We start from the raw sequence: 15,378 nt of genomic DNA, 5'->3' as shown, positions 1-15,378 counted from the left end.
CGCCTGCAAAGGCACGAAACCGCTCCTGGAACTCCGCTCTGCACACATTCATCTTTTCTCTGCTCGCTGAAGAACGTCAGCCTGCAGCCATATGCACCACACATAGTTGGTGGTCTTACCATCAACTGCACCCACATCTCAGATGCTCGCCTTGCTCTTTGGTCAGAAAAGTCAGCCATCAGCCAGCAGACGTTTGAACACCTGCGTCAGAAGGACCCCCTTCTGGTCAGTGTGACACGTAGCCATCGGCTCTTGTCACCTACTTGGCCGCAGAGGCTCCTGAAAGCGCCAGAGGTCTGCTCTCTGACTATCCAACTTGGAGCAAGACAGCTCACACATACATTCAGCATCATACCACAGCTTGATCCACCTGCACTCATTGGAGCAGATCTGCTGGTTCGACTCGGTGCCCAGCTGGACACTTACAATCAAGTCCTTTGGGCCCGGGCCACACCATCCTCTGAGCCTCGCTCAGAAGGCCCTGAACACTTGCTGTCCGGACAGACCATTCCACAGGCCTGCCGTGCAGTGGTTGAGGCCAGCACGGTTCTGCCCCCACTGGTCAAAGGAGTGCCTGTTCGTCTGACTCTGATGAAGCATCAGAAGCTGCCAGGCACACAGGCCTTCTTCGAGCCATCACCACACTTCTTGGAGCTCAACTTAGCCGTCTGTGGCACGCCACTCTTGGAGCTGAACAATCGTTCTGCCTACTTGTTGGTCGAAAATCCGACCCGGATTCCTATCCACATGCCGGCAGGAAAGCCCTTGGGCATGCTGATAGATAGCTCATTCCATGACTTCGAACTTTCAGTCCCCGTGATCGGGCAACTTCCGTTGTTCTTGAACGACAGACAGGTTGGTGCAGACACATTCAGTACTTTCCCTTCACAAATGATTACCATCAAGCGGCATGAAGCCCTTCCTGAGGAACCCATTTGCAGTGCAACCTTAGATACTGACAACAGTCAGTGTCTAACGGTTTTTGCAATAAATACTCAACCCTCTGAGTCACCGGTTGAAAGCCCGGAACATCAGAGACCCTACTCCTCTGAACCTTATGACGGCTTCGAGGCCGAAGTCAGCCAGCAGCTTGACAAAGCGGATGCGCTGGAGTCAGAGGAGCAGAGAGCAGAGCTTAGAAGCCTGTTCTATGAGTTTCAGTCCGTCTTACCCAGGGAGTCCCTGGACTGTGGACTCACAAACCTGCACACGGTTCGCATTCCGACGAACCCGAATGCCCCTCCTACTTTTGTACGTCAGTACAAGATTCCCCTCGCTGCTTATGAGTCGATCCAGGAGATCCTCGATCAGCTGAAGGAGAAAAACATCATCAGAGAGTGTAACTCCACTTACAACTCTCCCATCTGGCCGGTTCTGAAACCGACTGGGAAATGGCGTCTCACCATAGACTATCGTGCACTGAACAAACAAGTACCTCTCTCCAGGTGGCCTATGATCCATTTAGATCAGGAGCTAGCCAGAGTCAGAGATGCTCGTTTCTTCTCTACGGTTGACGTAGCCAACGGCTTCTGGACCATGAAGGTTGAGCCGGCGGACCAGTATAAACTGGCTTTCTCCTTTGGAAATCGCCAATATACTTGGAACCGCTGCCCCTTTGGCTACTCTAACTCACCTGCCGAGTTCAACATCTTCCTCCACAAAGCCATGTCAGATGCTGCTTCCAGAGGGAACCTCATATATGTCGATGACATCTTGATGAGGAGTCGAACCTTCGAGGAGCACCTGGCCGAACTCCGTCACGTGCTGCAACAGCTCGCTGACGCCGGAGCTAAATTGGCGATTCTCAAGGGACAGTGGTGTCGAACCAAAGTGGAGTATGTTGGACTGCTGGTTGGCCCTAATGGAGTCGAGCCCCAAGCGGGACGCATTAGAGCCATTCAGGACATCAAAGCCCCAGCTAATCTGACTGAACTCAGGAGCTTCCTCGGAGTCTGCAACTACTCCAGGCAGTTCATTGAGGAGTACGCTGAAACAGTGAGGCCCCTCACTGAGCTGCTTCGGAACGACACACCTTTCGTGTGGGACAGACCCCAAGAACTCTCCTTCCAGTTCCTAAAACAGAAGTTGGCGTCCGCACCCTGTCTGGCTTACCCAGACAAGGATAAAGAGTTCTACATAGAGGCGACTTTCTCCTCTCACTGCCTGAGCGCTGCTTTGAAGCAGAAACACGATCAGGACATGAGAGTTGTGGCATACGCCAGCAAGCCTCTGAGCAAGGTGGAACTCCAGTTCTCAGACTGCGAGAGAGCTCTCCTCTCTACTGTCTGGACCGTCGAACACTTTCGTAGTTACATCGGTGGACAGAAAGTGATCATTGAAACGTGTCATCAGCCCGTCACCTTCCTAAACAGCCAGCGTCTGCGCGAAGGAAGAGTGTCAAACAGCCGCATTGCGACGTGGATGATGGTGCTCCAAGGATACAACATTGAGGTCAAGTATGGTCAGAACACCAAGCTAGCGCTAGGACAAGGGCTAGCAGGCTGCCAGCACTGTGACTCTGACTCCGTCATGGGCCCCCTGGACACACCTGCCGCAGTCTACCCAACCGCATCCAATCATCGCTACTTTGATGAGAATGTTTGCCAAGGGCTTCCGAAAGTTTACACTGACGGATGCGCCTACCTTCACGAAGGCCAGCTCCGTGCCGGGGTTGGAGTCGTTTGGGTGGACTGTGACACTAAGCAACCAAATCACTACCGGTTGGGCCAAAAGTCTAGTCAGTACGCCGAAATTGCTGCAGTGTTGATAACCCTCCAGCAGGCGGCAGCCTTGGACATCACTCAAATCGTCCTTTGCTCAGATTCAAACTACGCTAGACACAGCTTCATTTCTCACTTCCCCATGTGGAAGGAGAACCACATGAAAAACGCCAGGAACAGAGATGTGAAACACTCGGAGTTATTCCTAGCGTGTGATCTGCTCACCACTGAGAAAGGCATAATGGTCTACTGGAAAAAGGTCAAAGGTCACTCCAGGACCATAGGTCCGGAGAAAGATGGTAATGACGAAGCTGACCGCCTTGCTAAGCTCGGTGCTGACCAGGGAACCTGTTGGGAATTCAAAGACGAGTGGCTTCCACCCAAGGCCCTTCACGAGGTCTGCGCGATAACTCATCGCCATGCTAAACAGGCAGACGAACCTCGGACCGTTGAAGTACCCGTGTTTCTAGGCAGACAACCACATGACGCGGACCTAGTCACCATGCAGGAACAAGATCCTGACCTGAAGCTCATCCGCGAGCTTCTCCAAAAGGGACCGATGCCTGAACAACCGTCACCACCTACTGGCGCAAGTCGAGATTTGGTAACCCTGCATCGTCAACTCACGCACCTGAAACTACAAAACGATTTGTTAGTTTACATGCGTGACGATCACAGCCCGCCGCGCTGGGTTGTTCCACTCGACCACAGAGGAGTGATGCTTGCCTACGCCCACGACACTCCGGTTGGAGGTCACCGCGGAGCAAAAGCTACCCTCGCGTCACTGACAGAAGTAGCATATTGGCCGTCGATGTCCAAGGACGTACACAGCTATGTCCAAGGCTGCCTCATCTGTGCCCAGTTTCAACAGTCCCAGCCGCTTGCTAGAGCACCACTGCAACGCAGGGGAATAACCTTCCCTTGGTCCCACCTGCAGATCGACTGGGTTGGACCGGTTCCCAAATCGGCAAGAGGGAACAAATATATGCTAACTGTAACTTGCAGTTTCACGAAGTGGGTGGAGTGCCTTCCAGCGCCAAACGATACAGCCGTCACAACCGCTGTACTGCTGATTAACCACGTTTTCAGTCGATGGGGACTTCCACTCTGCATTGACTCTGACCGAGGAACTCATTTCACATCCAGTGTAATGACGTCCCTGTTTGAACTTCTGGGAGTGGAAGTGAGATTCCACCTCCCCTATCACCCACAGTCATCCGGACAGGTCGAACGGATGAACCGCACGGTCGTCTCTATGCTCAAAAAGTACGTCTGCTCCACTGGGAAGGACTGGGACGTCAAGCTCCCTCTGGTCCTGATGGCCATACGGTCCACTCCCCAGCGATCCACAGGGGTTACGCCCTTTGAGATGATGACCGGCAGACTGATGACTCTACCACTGCACCTCCTGTATCACCCAGAGGATGTCAGTGTTGCCACTGCCTATACCGCTCATCAGTATGTGGCAGACTTGAAAACACACCTTAGAGCTACGTTCGCGCACGCTCAGAAGAAACTGGAGACCAACGTAGAAGGCGCTAAAGCCTACTACGACCAAAAGACAACCAGCCGCGAATACGAGGTGGGTGACAAAGTATTCTACTTTCGGTTCGCCCAACCGGCACGCAAAGCTAAGAAGTTCCTGCCCTGCTGGTCAGGACCATTTGAAATCGTGGCAAAACTCTCTCCAGTTGCATACAGGTTACGCATCACCAAAGCGAGACAGGAGCCTGTCTACAAATGGGTGCATGCAAACCAAATCAAACCCTATGTCAAACCATCCCCGCGGGTACAGAGACCAGACTCCCCGCAGGAGGTAGACGTAGTCTCGACATAGTTCTATGCATGGAAATGGAAAGGGGGGGAAAGTGCACGTTTAACCCACTAACATGTACTAACCGACAAAGAACCAGCCCCCCCCCCCCCCCCCCCCCCCCCCCCCCCCGCCGTCACTTTCACTAACCAAGAGAAACTCCTTCCTAGTCCGCTAACAGGATGTACCTACTAAAACCTTACAGAGTACTCTGGTACCTACACTAGGCTCTGATTAATGAATCTCTACGTGCAATCAAGACTTTGTCTGAAACCATACCTCAGGATATTGTGTACACACGAGTGGTGAGAGATTTGATGTAGGACCTGCTCAGGGAAGTAAGTTCCACGCTGGACAGCTTGGTTGAAAGTCGTATTTCCCCGTACTTGGTACCACTGGACCTGCTCAAAGTTAGCTTGACAGCTGCTACCCCTCTACTGTGCACCTTTCACAAATCCACCTAGCGTACAGCCTAGGTAGTGCAATTCCCATTCACGTTGATACAGAAAATTAGAACTCGGTTTCCTGTCAAACGTTCCCATAATTGTGACACCTCACATCTATAGGTTTAAGTCGATGCTGAACATTGGTATTTGAAAGGACGGTAGGCATTTCCACTTTGAACTAGAAACCTGGCACTCCATCATCTCAACCTCGAACAGCATGACTCAGAGATTGAGATCATGGACGCTTTCCAGGGTTATAACTTTGCCTTCGATTTAGAAATTGACCAACAATTACTGATTGAAGGAACCAAACTCGTTAAGTTCACACAAACCCCGCGTGAACTTACTTTGATGCTACATTAGCTGCGTTTTCATGTGGCAAATTTCCTCAATCCGATTGAAATCTTGGTTGATCGGAATTTCCGAATCTCTGTTCACATGGACACGAACTGAAATGATCCGATCATGCCGTGCGTACATATGCACCAAGCATTTAATCCGATTAAATAGGTTGAGCATGCGCAGAGTTGCCTTTCACGAAAGAAAAATTGTAAACAAACGCCATGAAACGAAAAGAAAAATGTAAAAACAGAAATAACTATTCTTCCTGCTTTCCTGATCCATTTATTCAATTTAATATTTTTATTTAGCTCATAGAAGTTACGTTTTCTTCAGTGAATAACTGCAGATATATGCTTTGCTGCATTTTATTGTTGATTAAAATAAGGGAGGGTTATGTCTGCCTCTTGATCAGCTGGTCCGCAGGTCTGAATTGACAGCTGTTGCGCTGCGCTGCGGCACAGAGCGGGGACGGGCGGTGGGGGGGGGGGAGGGGGGGGGGGTTAGCCTCATGTTTTATTACTGAGCTCTGTTGTGGCTTATTATTAATAACATGTGACGATCAGCTGAAACTGTTGAGAAAAATCTGTTCAAACAAAATAACAGAAGATGTTCAGAAAGTTTAGAAGCCTGTGTTCATCATTAACGAACCGCATCTCAGGTCATCTGCGTTTACGTGCTTTTAACGAACACGGACTTTACTGTCGTCCAGAGTATTTAACCGAGGACGTTTTCCTACCCAACATCAGCCTCCAATCAGGTCTGTAAAACCCAGATTATCCTGTGTTCTTTACAAGCGTGTCTCCATCACCTGCTGCAGAAGCTGCTGTGTTCAAAGCTGACAGAAACGGGGATCCGTGCGCTGCAACCCCCGCAATAAACCCGCGTATTTCCAGTAAAGATTTGAACATCTTTGTCGAATGATTTGTGCAATAATCAGATTTTTATTTTACTTCCACAAAATGCAAGTTCTGAATTAAATATTACTGAAACGGGACGGCTTGTTGTCGGATTTAAAAGCCGCCGCTCGTTAATTACACCGTCATTTTTGAAGTCAGGCAGTCCAAATGACAGCGGAGAGGCCCGCTGGCTGTTGCACACATGCGCAGTGGGCATTATTTTACCCCAACAATCCGAATGGCTGTGCACATGCACGTCAATCGGAATGAAGAACGGAATAAACCACCTCTCTCAATCGGATTGAAATTTCAATCCGATCGGGCCGAATCGGATCAGAATATTCTGATTGACATGTTTACATGCAGAATTTTCAATCTGAATGGGCATTCAATCCGATTAAATATGCGCATGTAAACGTGGCTATTGACACAGATTATACCACCTTAATCTGCACATTGGTCGCCCTGGGGATGGGATGGCTCATCACGGCCGTGATTGCTTATTCCGCCTACAGGCGTGTTAAGAAACTCCAAGATAAGATGCACTTGCTCACCTACGGTGTGCCTCGTGACCGCGTTCGGGGAGACTCCAAGCGTGAATGTACCACACCTGTCTAAAGGGGGTGAGCAACATTTTCTTTGTTATTCTGTAAACCTAAGAGTAGTTCTCATTTTAGTCTACCTCACATATTTATCTGAGTGTTGCAGTATGTCACATTCTTTATAAGCTACACACTGTCTGTATGACCTAAGAATGTATTTTATGAGACCTCAAGGTTGCTATGAATTTTCTTGGATGTTATATGTTTTTTTTTTTTTTTTGGGTTTTCTGTATTTTTGTTTCTTACTTGGTCACATATTAACTAGTGGTTATGTGCCGGCCCAGCTCAGTCTGTCAATGACTCTGTCTGACGCACCAGCACATTGTAGTACCTCTTAGTTTTATGGTCCTTGTTTTAGCCCAAAGACTGTCCTGATCCACCCTTTGGACCAAAAAGGGGGGAATCTTGGGACCACATAGGTCAATGCGTGTTTGCGAACTATGGACCTCGTACATCACCGCGTGCTCCATAAACTGAACTGTATGGCCGGCGGTGAGATGCCTTTGTGTCCACTCGTGGAGTTAACCGCCCACCGACCTTCCTCCTTCTACACTACTACCTCTCGCATGGACGACATCATCATTGCGTACCACCTGCGTGAGTGGCTTCTTCTCATTATGCGCGTTGGGGACTATCCCGTTTCCTATCCTCTTTGTGCCTGACAAAGACAAAGACCAAAGGCGCCAGGATCCAAGACAAAGACCAAAGACAAAGGCGTCCAAGGAGACCAACGTCCTAAGGGACAAACCCACCTGTGCTTCCGACAATCAAGTCGACCTACGTTCATGAGGAACAAACCCATCTGTGCTTCCGACGATCGAGCTTTGGGCGCGATCCCCGAAACCAAAAGGGGGAATGTTGAGGGTCTGACCTCATGAGGAAATTACTATGCAGTGATTTTCTCCAAAATGACTGTGCTTAAATTGCTCTGAAAAGCAAATAATCACATCAGCGCCAAGAAACTTCATTTCCCATGATGCTTTGCACACGGAAGCATTGGGTGATGTCACCGCCTAGTACCAGAAACACGTTCTGCGCATGTGCGGGAAGCCGTGGAGCTTTTCCCGCGAACTAAGACCATAAATCTTCAGCAGAGACAAAGAAACCTCATTCTTTTGCCCAGGATACCTGGCGGTAAGGACACGCTTGTCGAACGCTCCGACAACTTGAGCACGCGGAAGCTCTAAGTGCCCAAGTTGAACCCACGCAACCGCTGGAAACTACACTCAACTCCATCGGGACCTGACTGGGAACGAGCGGAGCTCCATTCAGCTCTCAGAGACGCTGTAAGTTGTCAAACTCAGCACAAAAGAAACTTCGTCCTCTTTGTGTCCAGCCCGTGGAGAAACACACGTGGAGCCAAACAACGGAGAAAGCATCAAACCGACGGATGACGCTGAAAACTGCGGAGAAAAACGGAGAACCGTCAAATCATAACAGCGGGGACGCCTTGCTGCTCATCTGGTGATCAGAAAACTCATTTTTTTTCTCTCCTTTTCTTCTCCCGTTTCCTCTATAGTCCAGAATAAGCAATAAAACCGCGCTATTGCTTAAAAAGTAGCTTCGTGTTTTCCTCTTTCGCTCCCAAAACACGTCCGCCGGGTCATTTTGAAAGAATAAACTGCTTATTGATCATCGCTAATATCTTTAGTCGTCAGCTCTGGCCAGGCTGCCGACTCCTTTTAGATTAAATAATTTACAAGTGACCCTTTTGTTGTTTGTTAACTTTTGAAGTGTTTGAGTTAAGTTTTACTGTGATTCTAAGCCACTAAGTGTTCGGGAAAGTAGAAAACTTTACACATCCAGGTCTCCTGTTGAATGCGAGGGGAGGGGAAGAGCCCCACACACACTCACAGCTCACTCCCCCCACCTACTCTGGGGAAACAAAGACCCATTCATCTCACACACACACACACACTCACTCACACACACCACACAAACACCTTGAACATTATTTTGAATATACATCCTTTTATTATATCACATGGTTATTATTCATTTATGCCACTGTTTATTCATTTGACAAATTGTTAATTAAACGTTATAAAATTCAGATTTTCGTCTCCAGTAGCTTTGTTGTGTCGAAGAGAAGTCTCTGCTCCAAGGATTCTACGAACTTCAAGAAAGACTGATAAGAGTTTTGGATTCAATTTTTCCCCGGTTAAAGGGGAATGGTGCCCCGTATATCTAAGAATATCTTAATTAATTAATAAATCAGTAAATATTCCCATATTTACAGAATTTATTGAAGAATCCAAAAGTAAGTTGAAGCTTACTAATTGTTTGCTCCTAATAACCCCAACACTGCTCAGCTGCTGCATCCAAGAGAAACAAGAAACAAGATCATTGTGACAGAAAGTTGAAGTCATGTTCTCCACGCTACAGGTAAGATTACAGACATATTTATGCTTTTAGTCAGTTTTCAGACTCTAAAAGTGATGGTTTTAAGTCCTTTTCAAATAAAGAAGTCATAAAAATATCTAAAAGTAGAGGTTTGTAGTGCAGCCAAGGCAGGGAACTATAAAATAACTCCTGCTAATTGTTGAGGAGAACACTCATGCTGGGAAACACCTGTTACACCTCTACACTGGCTCTTTCAAACACAAACATTAGATTAAAGACGTGAACAAGTTAATGCAGGAACTCATCAGCCTGTAGTCATCCTGAGATGTGAAAAATAACTGAAATGCTTTGTTCTGATTTATGTTTTGTCCCAAAGAAAACCATCAGACCAGTGCGGGCTGCCAGAAGACTGCATAACACTGCAGTGGAGGGTAAACAGATATGCTGACTTTGATTAAAAATAATAATAATAATAACCTTAATTAATAACCTTTATTAATCAACTTTTATCTTTTCATTCCTGCAGTCCAGAAGCACCCAGCCCCAGAAGATACGGTCACAGCCAGTTTTGGGAAGTTCATCAGTGAAATAAAGCCTCAGCATTTGTCTCCGGTTGTGCTCCATCGCAGCAAAAGGATGGTGCTGGACAGCATCGGGGTCGGACTGATAGGGAGCAGGACAGATGTGTTTGAGCTGGCTCTTCAGTTCTGCCAGGTGAGGCAAAGTGAAAGTCTGAGTCAGGTCCAACCCAAATATGTCCAGAACAGATGAGTGAATGTAGGGTTGTTTCTGTGTTTGTTCTTAGCACATGTATGCTCCGGATCACATCAGCTCTGTGTACGGACGCAGAGGGATCAGACTCTCCCCAACACTGGCAGCTTTCGTTAATGGAGTAGCGGTGAGAAACATAAGTGGAAAACAACCATATATAAATAACCACATAAACATCAGTGGAAACATTTTGTATAAACAGCTTTTCTCAGCTGTTGGTGCAGCGTGGCTCCCAAAGACAACAGGGTTAGGATATAGAAATAAAATCAGCTGAGCTGGCCTTAAAGTTTCCCATCAAACATTTCCAAAGAAGCTACTTTCTTCCCCCTCGATGGCCTGATTTAGGAATGAAAGTCATTTTTCTTTTGAAAACACACCAGGAACAGAAAACATGTCAGTGTTCACTTCAGAAAAAAAAATCATAAAGAAGTGGATCATTCAGACACGGCACAGGCAAGGTGTTCATAGCTGGGTTCTGATCTAGTTATGACCCTCACAGAAAAAGTTATTATTCTGACTCCTTTCAGCTTCAGTATGATGAGACACAAACTCTGGTTGCTTCCAGACTCATTCCATGGACTTTGACGACACGTGGCATCCAGCCACTCATCCCTCAGGAGCTGTTCTCCCAGCTTTGTTTGCTCTCAGTGACATGATGCCGGCTAACAGCAAACCAAGCGGTCTGGACTTCTTACTGGCCTTCAATGTCGGCATTGAGATCCAGGGCCGTCTGATGAGGTTCTCTAATGAAGCACGCAGCATTCCCAAGAGGTCAGTGCCTCACAGCACAAGTCAAGCTTGAACCAGAAAGTCTGGTTTTAGCACGATCTTCATGAACACGTTCGTTTAAAGACGTCCTTGTTTGACTGTGCTGATCTCAGCACTGAGGTGTAAGAGGCCGTTTTAGTGATGTCAGTGTAATGATGCTTACTGTAGGAACAGCAGGGGCTCTTGGTGTAACGTTAACAGAATTAGCACAAACCAAACCCTTCAAATGGTGGGTGTTTTAGAAACTCAGGTGACCTGAAACGAGTTAAATCAATTCATCTTGTTCTAAAGATTCAACCAATAGAAACGTTCTTAAGTGGTGATGCAGATCAGTGATTGTTTCAGTTACAACAGAATAAATGTCCTAACTGAACTGTGTGTGTGTGTGTGTGTGTGTGTGCGTGCGTGCGTGCGTGCGTGCGTGTGTGTGTGTGTGTGTGTGTGTGTGTGTGTGTGTGTGTGTGTGTGTGTGTGTGTGTGTGAACAGGTTCCATCCTCCCACTGTGGTGGGTCCTATGGGAAGTGCAGCAGCCTGTTCTTGTCTCCTGTCTCTGGATCCGTCTCAGTGCAGTCATGCCTTGGCTATAGCAGCTTCTCTAGCTGGAGCTCCGATGGCTAATGCTGCCACTCAGTCCAAGCCCCTTCACATCGGCAACGCCTCTCGTTTGGGGCTTGAAGCTGCTCTGCTGTCCTCCAGAGGCCTAGAGGCCAGTCCTCTGGTCTTGGATGCTGTTGCAGGAGTGGCGGGCTTCAGCGCCTTTTATGAAGATTATGTTCCTCAGCCTTTAGAGTCACCTGATGATGGTGGACATGTGTTCCTGTTAGAGGAGCAGGACATGGCTTTTAAGCATTTTCCTGCCCATCTGGGGATGCACTGGGTAGCTGATGCTGCAGCTGCGGTCCATGAGCTCCTTGTGGGACATGGTCTAGGACAGGTGTCCCCACATCAGGTCCAGGACATCCTGCTCAGAGTCCCCCAGTCTAAAAACATCAACAGGCCTTTTCCCGAGTCAGAGCACGAGGCACGCCACTCCTTCCAGTTTAACGCCTGCAGCGCTCTGCTGGACGGTGAGGTGACCGTGCAGTCCTTCAGCCCGCCCGCCATGAGCCGCCCAGAGCTGCACTTCCTGCTGAGCCGTGTTCGCATGGAGCATCCTGAGGACAACCCCGCCAATTTCAACCGCATTTACGGAGAAGTCCAGGTGACTCTAGTTGGAGGAGACATCCTGAAGGGCCGCTGTGACACCTTCTACGGCCACTGGCGCAACCCGCTGACAATTGAGAGCCTGAGGAAGAAGTTCAGAAGCAACGCAGAGGTGGTGCTGCCATCAGAGAAGGTGGAGCGGCTGGTGGAGGTGGTGGAGGAGCTGGACAGGCTGGATGATTGTGGAGCTCTTCTCTCACAGCTGCAGTGATCAATTACACTGAACAATAACCCAACAATCCTTCAGCATAGAAATAAGAATAATATTATTTTTATATTAATGTTCTGAAATGATCTGCTTAGTGTAGACTGGAAATAAACACATTGTCATGATTTTCCTCTGGAGTTTTCCTCAAGCTGATGTTTCCTCTATTGTTCAAGATTGTCTTTTGGTATTGAATTCTGTTTTTATCGTAACAAAATTCAGATAAAAACATGACTCGTGTGTGTGTGAGTCATATTTATTGTTTAATGCCTGTTTTTATATCAATATTGTTAATCTATGAAAATGTGTTTCCTGCAACCTTTTCTCAAAATGTGTACATAATAAAGTGTTTTAAACATGTAAAACACATGGTCATAAAGTCACCTGTGTGTGTGTGTGTGTGTGTGTGTGTGTGTGTGTGTGTGTGTGTGTGTGTGGTCTCTTCGACAAGGGCATGTCATTCAAATCTCACGTTAAATTGGTTTGTAGGATTTCCTTTTTCCACCTTTGGAATATTGCTAAGATTAGAAGCATCCTTTCCAGGAGTGATGCTGAAAAACTAGTTCATGCATTTATTACATCAAGACTGGATTCCTGTAATTCATTACTCTCAGGAAGTCCACAGAATGTAGTTAAAAGTATTCAGCTTGTCCAAAATGCTGCAGCAGGAGTTCTGATGAGATTTAAAAAGAGAGATCATAACTCTCCTGTGTTAGCTTCCCTACATTGGCTGCCTGTTTAATTCAGAATAGATTTTAAGATCCTCCTTCTCACATATAAAGCTCTTAATAATCAAGCTCCGTCATACATCAGTGACCTGATTGTTCTATACGTTCCTAACCGAGCACTTCTCCCTCAGACTGCAGGTTTACTGGTGGTTCCCAGAATATCTAAAAATAGGATGGGAGGCTGATCTTTTAGCCATCAGGCTCCTCTCCTGTCGTTAACCAGCTCCCAGCTTTAGTCCTTGAGGCAGACTTCTTGTCTACTTTTAAGACTAGACTTAAAACATTTTTATTTTGATAGGGCCTAGTTAATATCAATGGAAACTTCAGGGTTAATGTTAAAAACCCTGATGTTGTTAGACATTGTGGTAGAGGGGTAACATAAAAACTGGTGCGGAGAAAGGGGGAGTGTAAATAAAATGTATTTTTATTAACACAGGGCTAACACAATTACTCAGTCCTTGACTGGAAAAATGTCAAAACGCAATTACACTCGGATATAACTAACGAAGGCGATGGAGAAAACTCAAAACAACTGAGACAAACGGTCTCAGGGAAGAAAACACGAGAATATCGGTACTAAAGAAAAAACATGCCGGAGCTAACTAACTAAAACAAATCTCGATGGCTATAACTATGATAAATATTATTACTACTAGCAAAACTTAAAGAGAGATCTAAGGCTGAAAATAACTGAAATTCAAGCACTAGAACAGACGAAACATGGATCACTAAACGAAAACAGCTAATAATTATTCGAGGATTAAATGAAAAAAACTATCTATTCTAATTATCACAATCATAAAAGTTCTTTATCCAATTCGAAACCGTAAGTCCACAAAGATCCACACTGAGGAGAGAAAGACAGGGTGTTAAGCTGTGAGTCTCTCCACGAGAACTGAAAGCTGCAGTCCTTTAAACCATCGGTCTTCATTAGTTGATTGTATGCAGGTGGAACAGCGAAGGCGGGCAGAGGTGGAGGCCAGCCTGACGAGGACCCGTCCAAGGTCCTGAATGGCATGGCGGGAGCAGGACTGGGCCATTCAAGGTGCAGGAGCCCAGGATTCATAACAGTTAAACATGGCCTAAAAAAGATGTGAAGTCCTTTGCATTTGCAAAATACTGTGTTAAAGGAATAACCAAAGGGAAACAGCCAAAAATGTGATAACAATTTATATTGTGTCTCCATGTTTCTGCCCTTCCCCTGAACTTCAACTGTGAGTCTGGGCTGATTCTGTCCACCATCTCTCAGGCTTTTGTGGTGATCCATCAGATCAGAAAAGCTCCACAGAATGACGTATTAAATAGGGTGACCATACGTCCTCTTTTCCCCGGACATGTCCACTCTCTGTCCGGGACGTCCGGTAGGGTTTCCTACATGGAATAAAGTGTCCTGTTTTTCATCCAGGAGCAGGGATCGACTTATGGGGTCTATATCTTTCAGGGAAAGATCCAGTTTCTACCATTATTACAATATTTATGGACTCTCAGCGTAGCGGGATTCTGTTGAGCGGAGAGGACGCAGAGTGCTGATCGTTGGTGCGCGCGCTGCGTCCGGCCCACGATGCATTCACAAAGTGGCACAACAAAACATTATTATTAACACATGATCATTCGTATCTGTTTAAATCCTCTGGTATTCTGTCTTTTAATCATTCCTGACGCACTCCACTCATCGTGTGCTGCGGTGATTTCACCTCACTGAGGCAGCATCGAAACACGCACTACGCTTTGCGGTCAGGAGATCCCTTTGATCTGCTTAGTTCAAAAGTAACTGATGAGGTGAAAAAGTAAGAATCCAGGCAGCAGTTTTTCTGGAGAGTTTAGAGGAGATGCAGGAAGATGAGAAACAGACAGGACAGGAAATAGTTCAATAAAAACAAGCAAACAAAGCAAAGTGCTGAAAAGTAAAATGTAGGTAGGTTTATCCCCACTACACGTTTTTAACTGTACAAAACTATAAGTTACACACATGTAATATTTATACATCTGATACAATTCAGATCACCTTCAAAACTCAGACAAACCCAGGGCCGTTTCAAGGCATTTTGGAGGGCCAAGGCAAAACAGAACACCCCTCACCCCTATAACTGGGCTCCCCAGAAGTTATACAGTGTTTGTAAAAGCATCTCAGACATCACTGACAGCTTCTAATATTGTCAGACGAAAAACAAAATTGTCGGACACGCTGTCATCTGTTTCTTTTCTAAACTCACAAACAGCGCCGGCGCTCCACAACGCACACCACGCACAGCGCTTAGGGCACCACGCGGGGGGAGGCGCACCAAACGCAAGCTTATGAAAAACTAATATATATGATAAAGACAGATTTCAATTAGAAGATGTGCAAAGCAAGTTAACAGCATGTTTACAGAGAGAAAACAATACAAAAAGTAAAGGAGATGGACCGTGTCACACCGTCCCCCCACCCCACCCCACACCCCAGCAGTACACCTGCGGAGGATGCAGCTGGCACAGTCATGGCTCCGAAAAGGCTGCAGGAGTCCGGGGCAGTAAAGAGACAAAAGAAAAACAGCGGGATA

The 15,378-nt window shown here is 46.8% G+C and overlaps 1 protein-coding gene across 1 annotated transcript; it reads left to right on the top strand.

Moving 5' to 3' along the window:
- The first annotated feature begins 5,805 nt into the window (after nucleotides 1-5,805).
- Nucleotides 5,806-12,493, top strand: LOC129156247 (cis-aconitate decarboxylase-like). Its single transcript, XM_070552540.1, has 6 exons — nucleotides 5,806-9,204; nucleotides 9,539-9,593; nucleotides 9,689-9,876; nucleotides 9,968-10,060; nucleotides 10,499-10,704; nucleotides 11,189-12,493. Exons 1-6 carry the CDS (start codon nucleotides 9,187-9,189, stop codon nucleotides 12,114-12,116), a joined length of 1,488 nt encoding a protein of 495 aa, XP_070408641.1. The 5' UTR covers nucleotides 5,806-9,186; the 3' UTR covers nucleotides 12,117-12,493.
- Nucleotides 12,494-15,378: the final 2,885 nt, after the last annotated feature.

This window comes from Nothobranchius furzeri, chromosome 1 (assembly GCF_043380555.1).
Source record: "Nothobranchius furzeri strain GRZ-AD chromosome 1, NfurGRZ-RIMD1, whole genome shotgun sequence".
Lineage (NCBI taxonomy): Eukaryota > Metazoa > Chordata > Actinopteri > Cyprinodontiformes > Nothobranchiidae > Nothobranchius > Nothobranchius furzeri.
The sequence above is the reverse complement of the archived record's forward strand: the minus strand, read 5'-3'. Positions and strand labels throughout refer to the sequence as shown.

Excerpts from the sequence above, each read along its gene's own strand:
- LOC129156247 (XM_070552540.1), top strand. Across the intron at positions 10,061-10,498 it reads CTTTCGTTAATGGAGTAGCG|ACTCATTCCATGGACTTTGA; the intron begins GTGAGAAACATA and ends GGTTGCTTCCAG. Across the intron at positions 10,705-11,188 it reads GCACGCAGCATTCCCAAGAG|GTTCCATCCTCCCACTGTGG; the intron begins GTCAGTGCCTCA and ends GTGTGTGAACAG.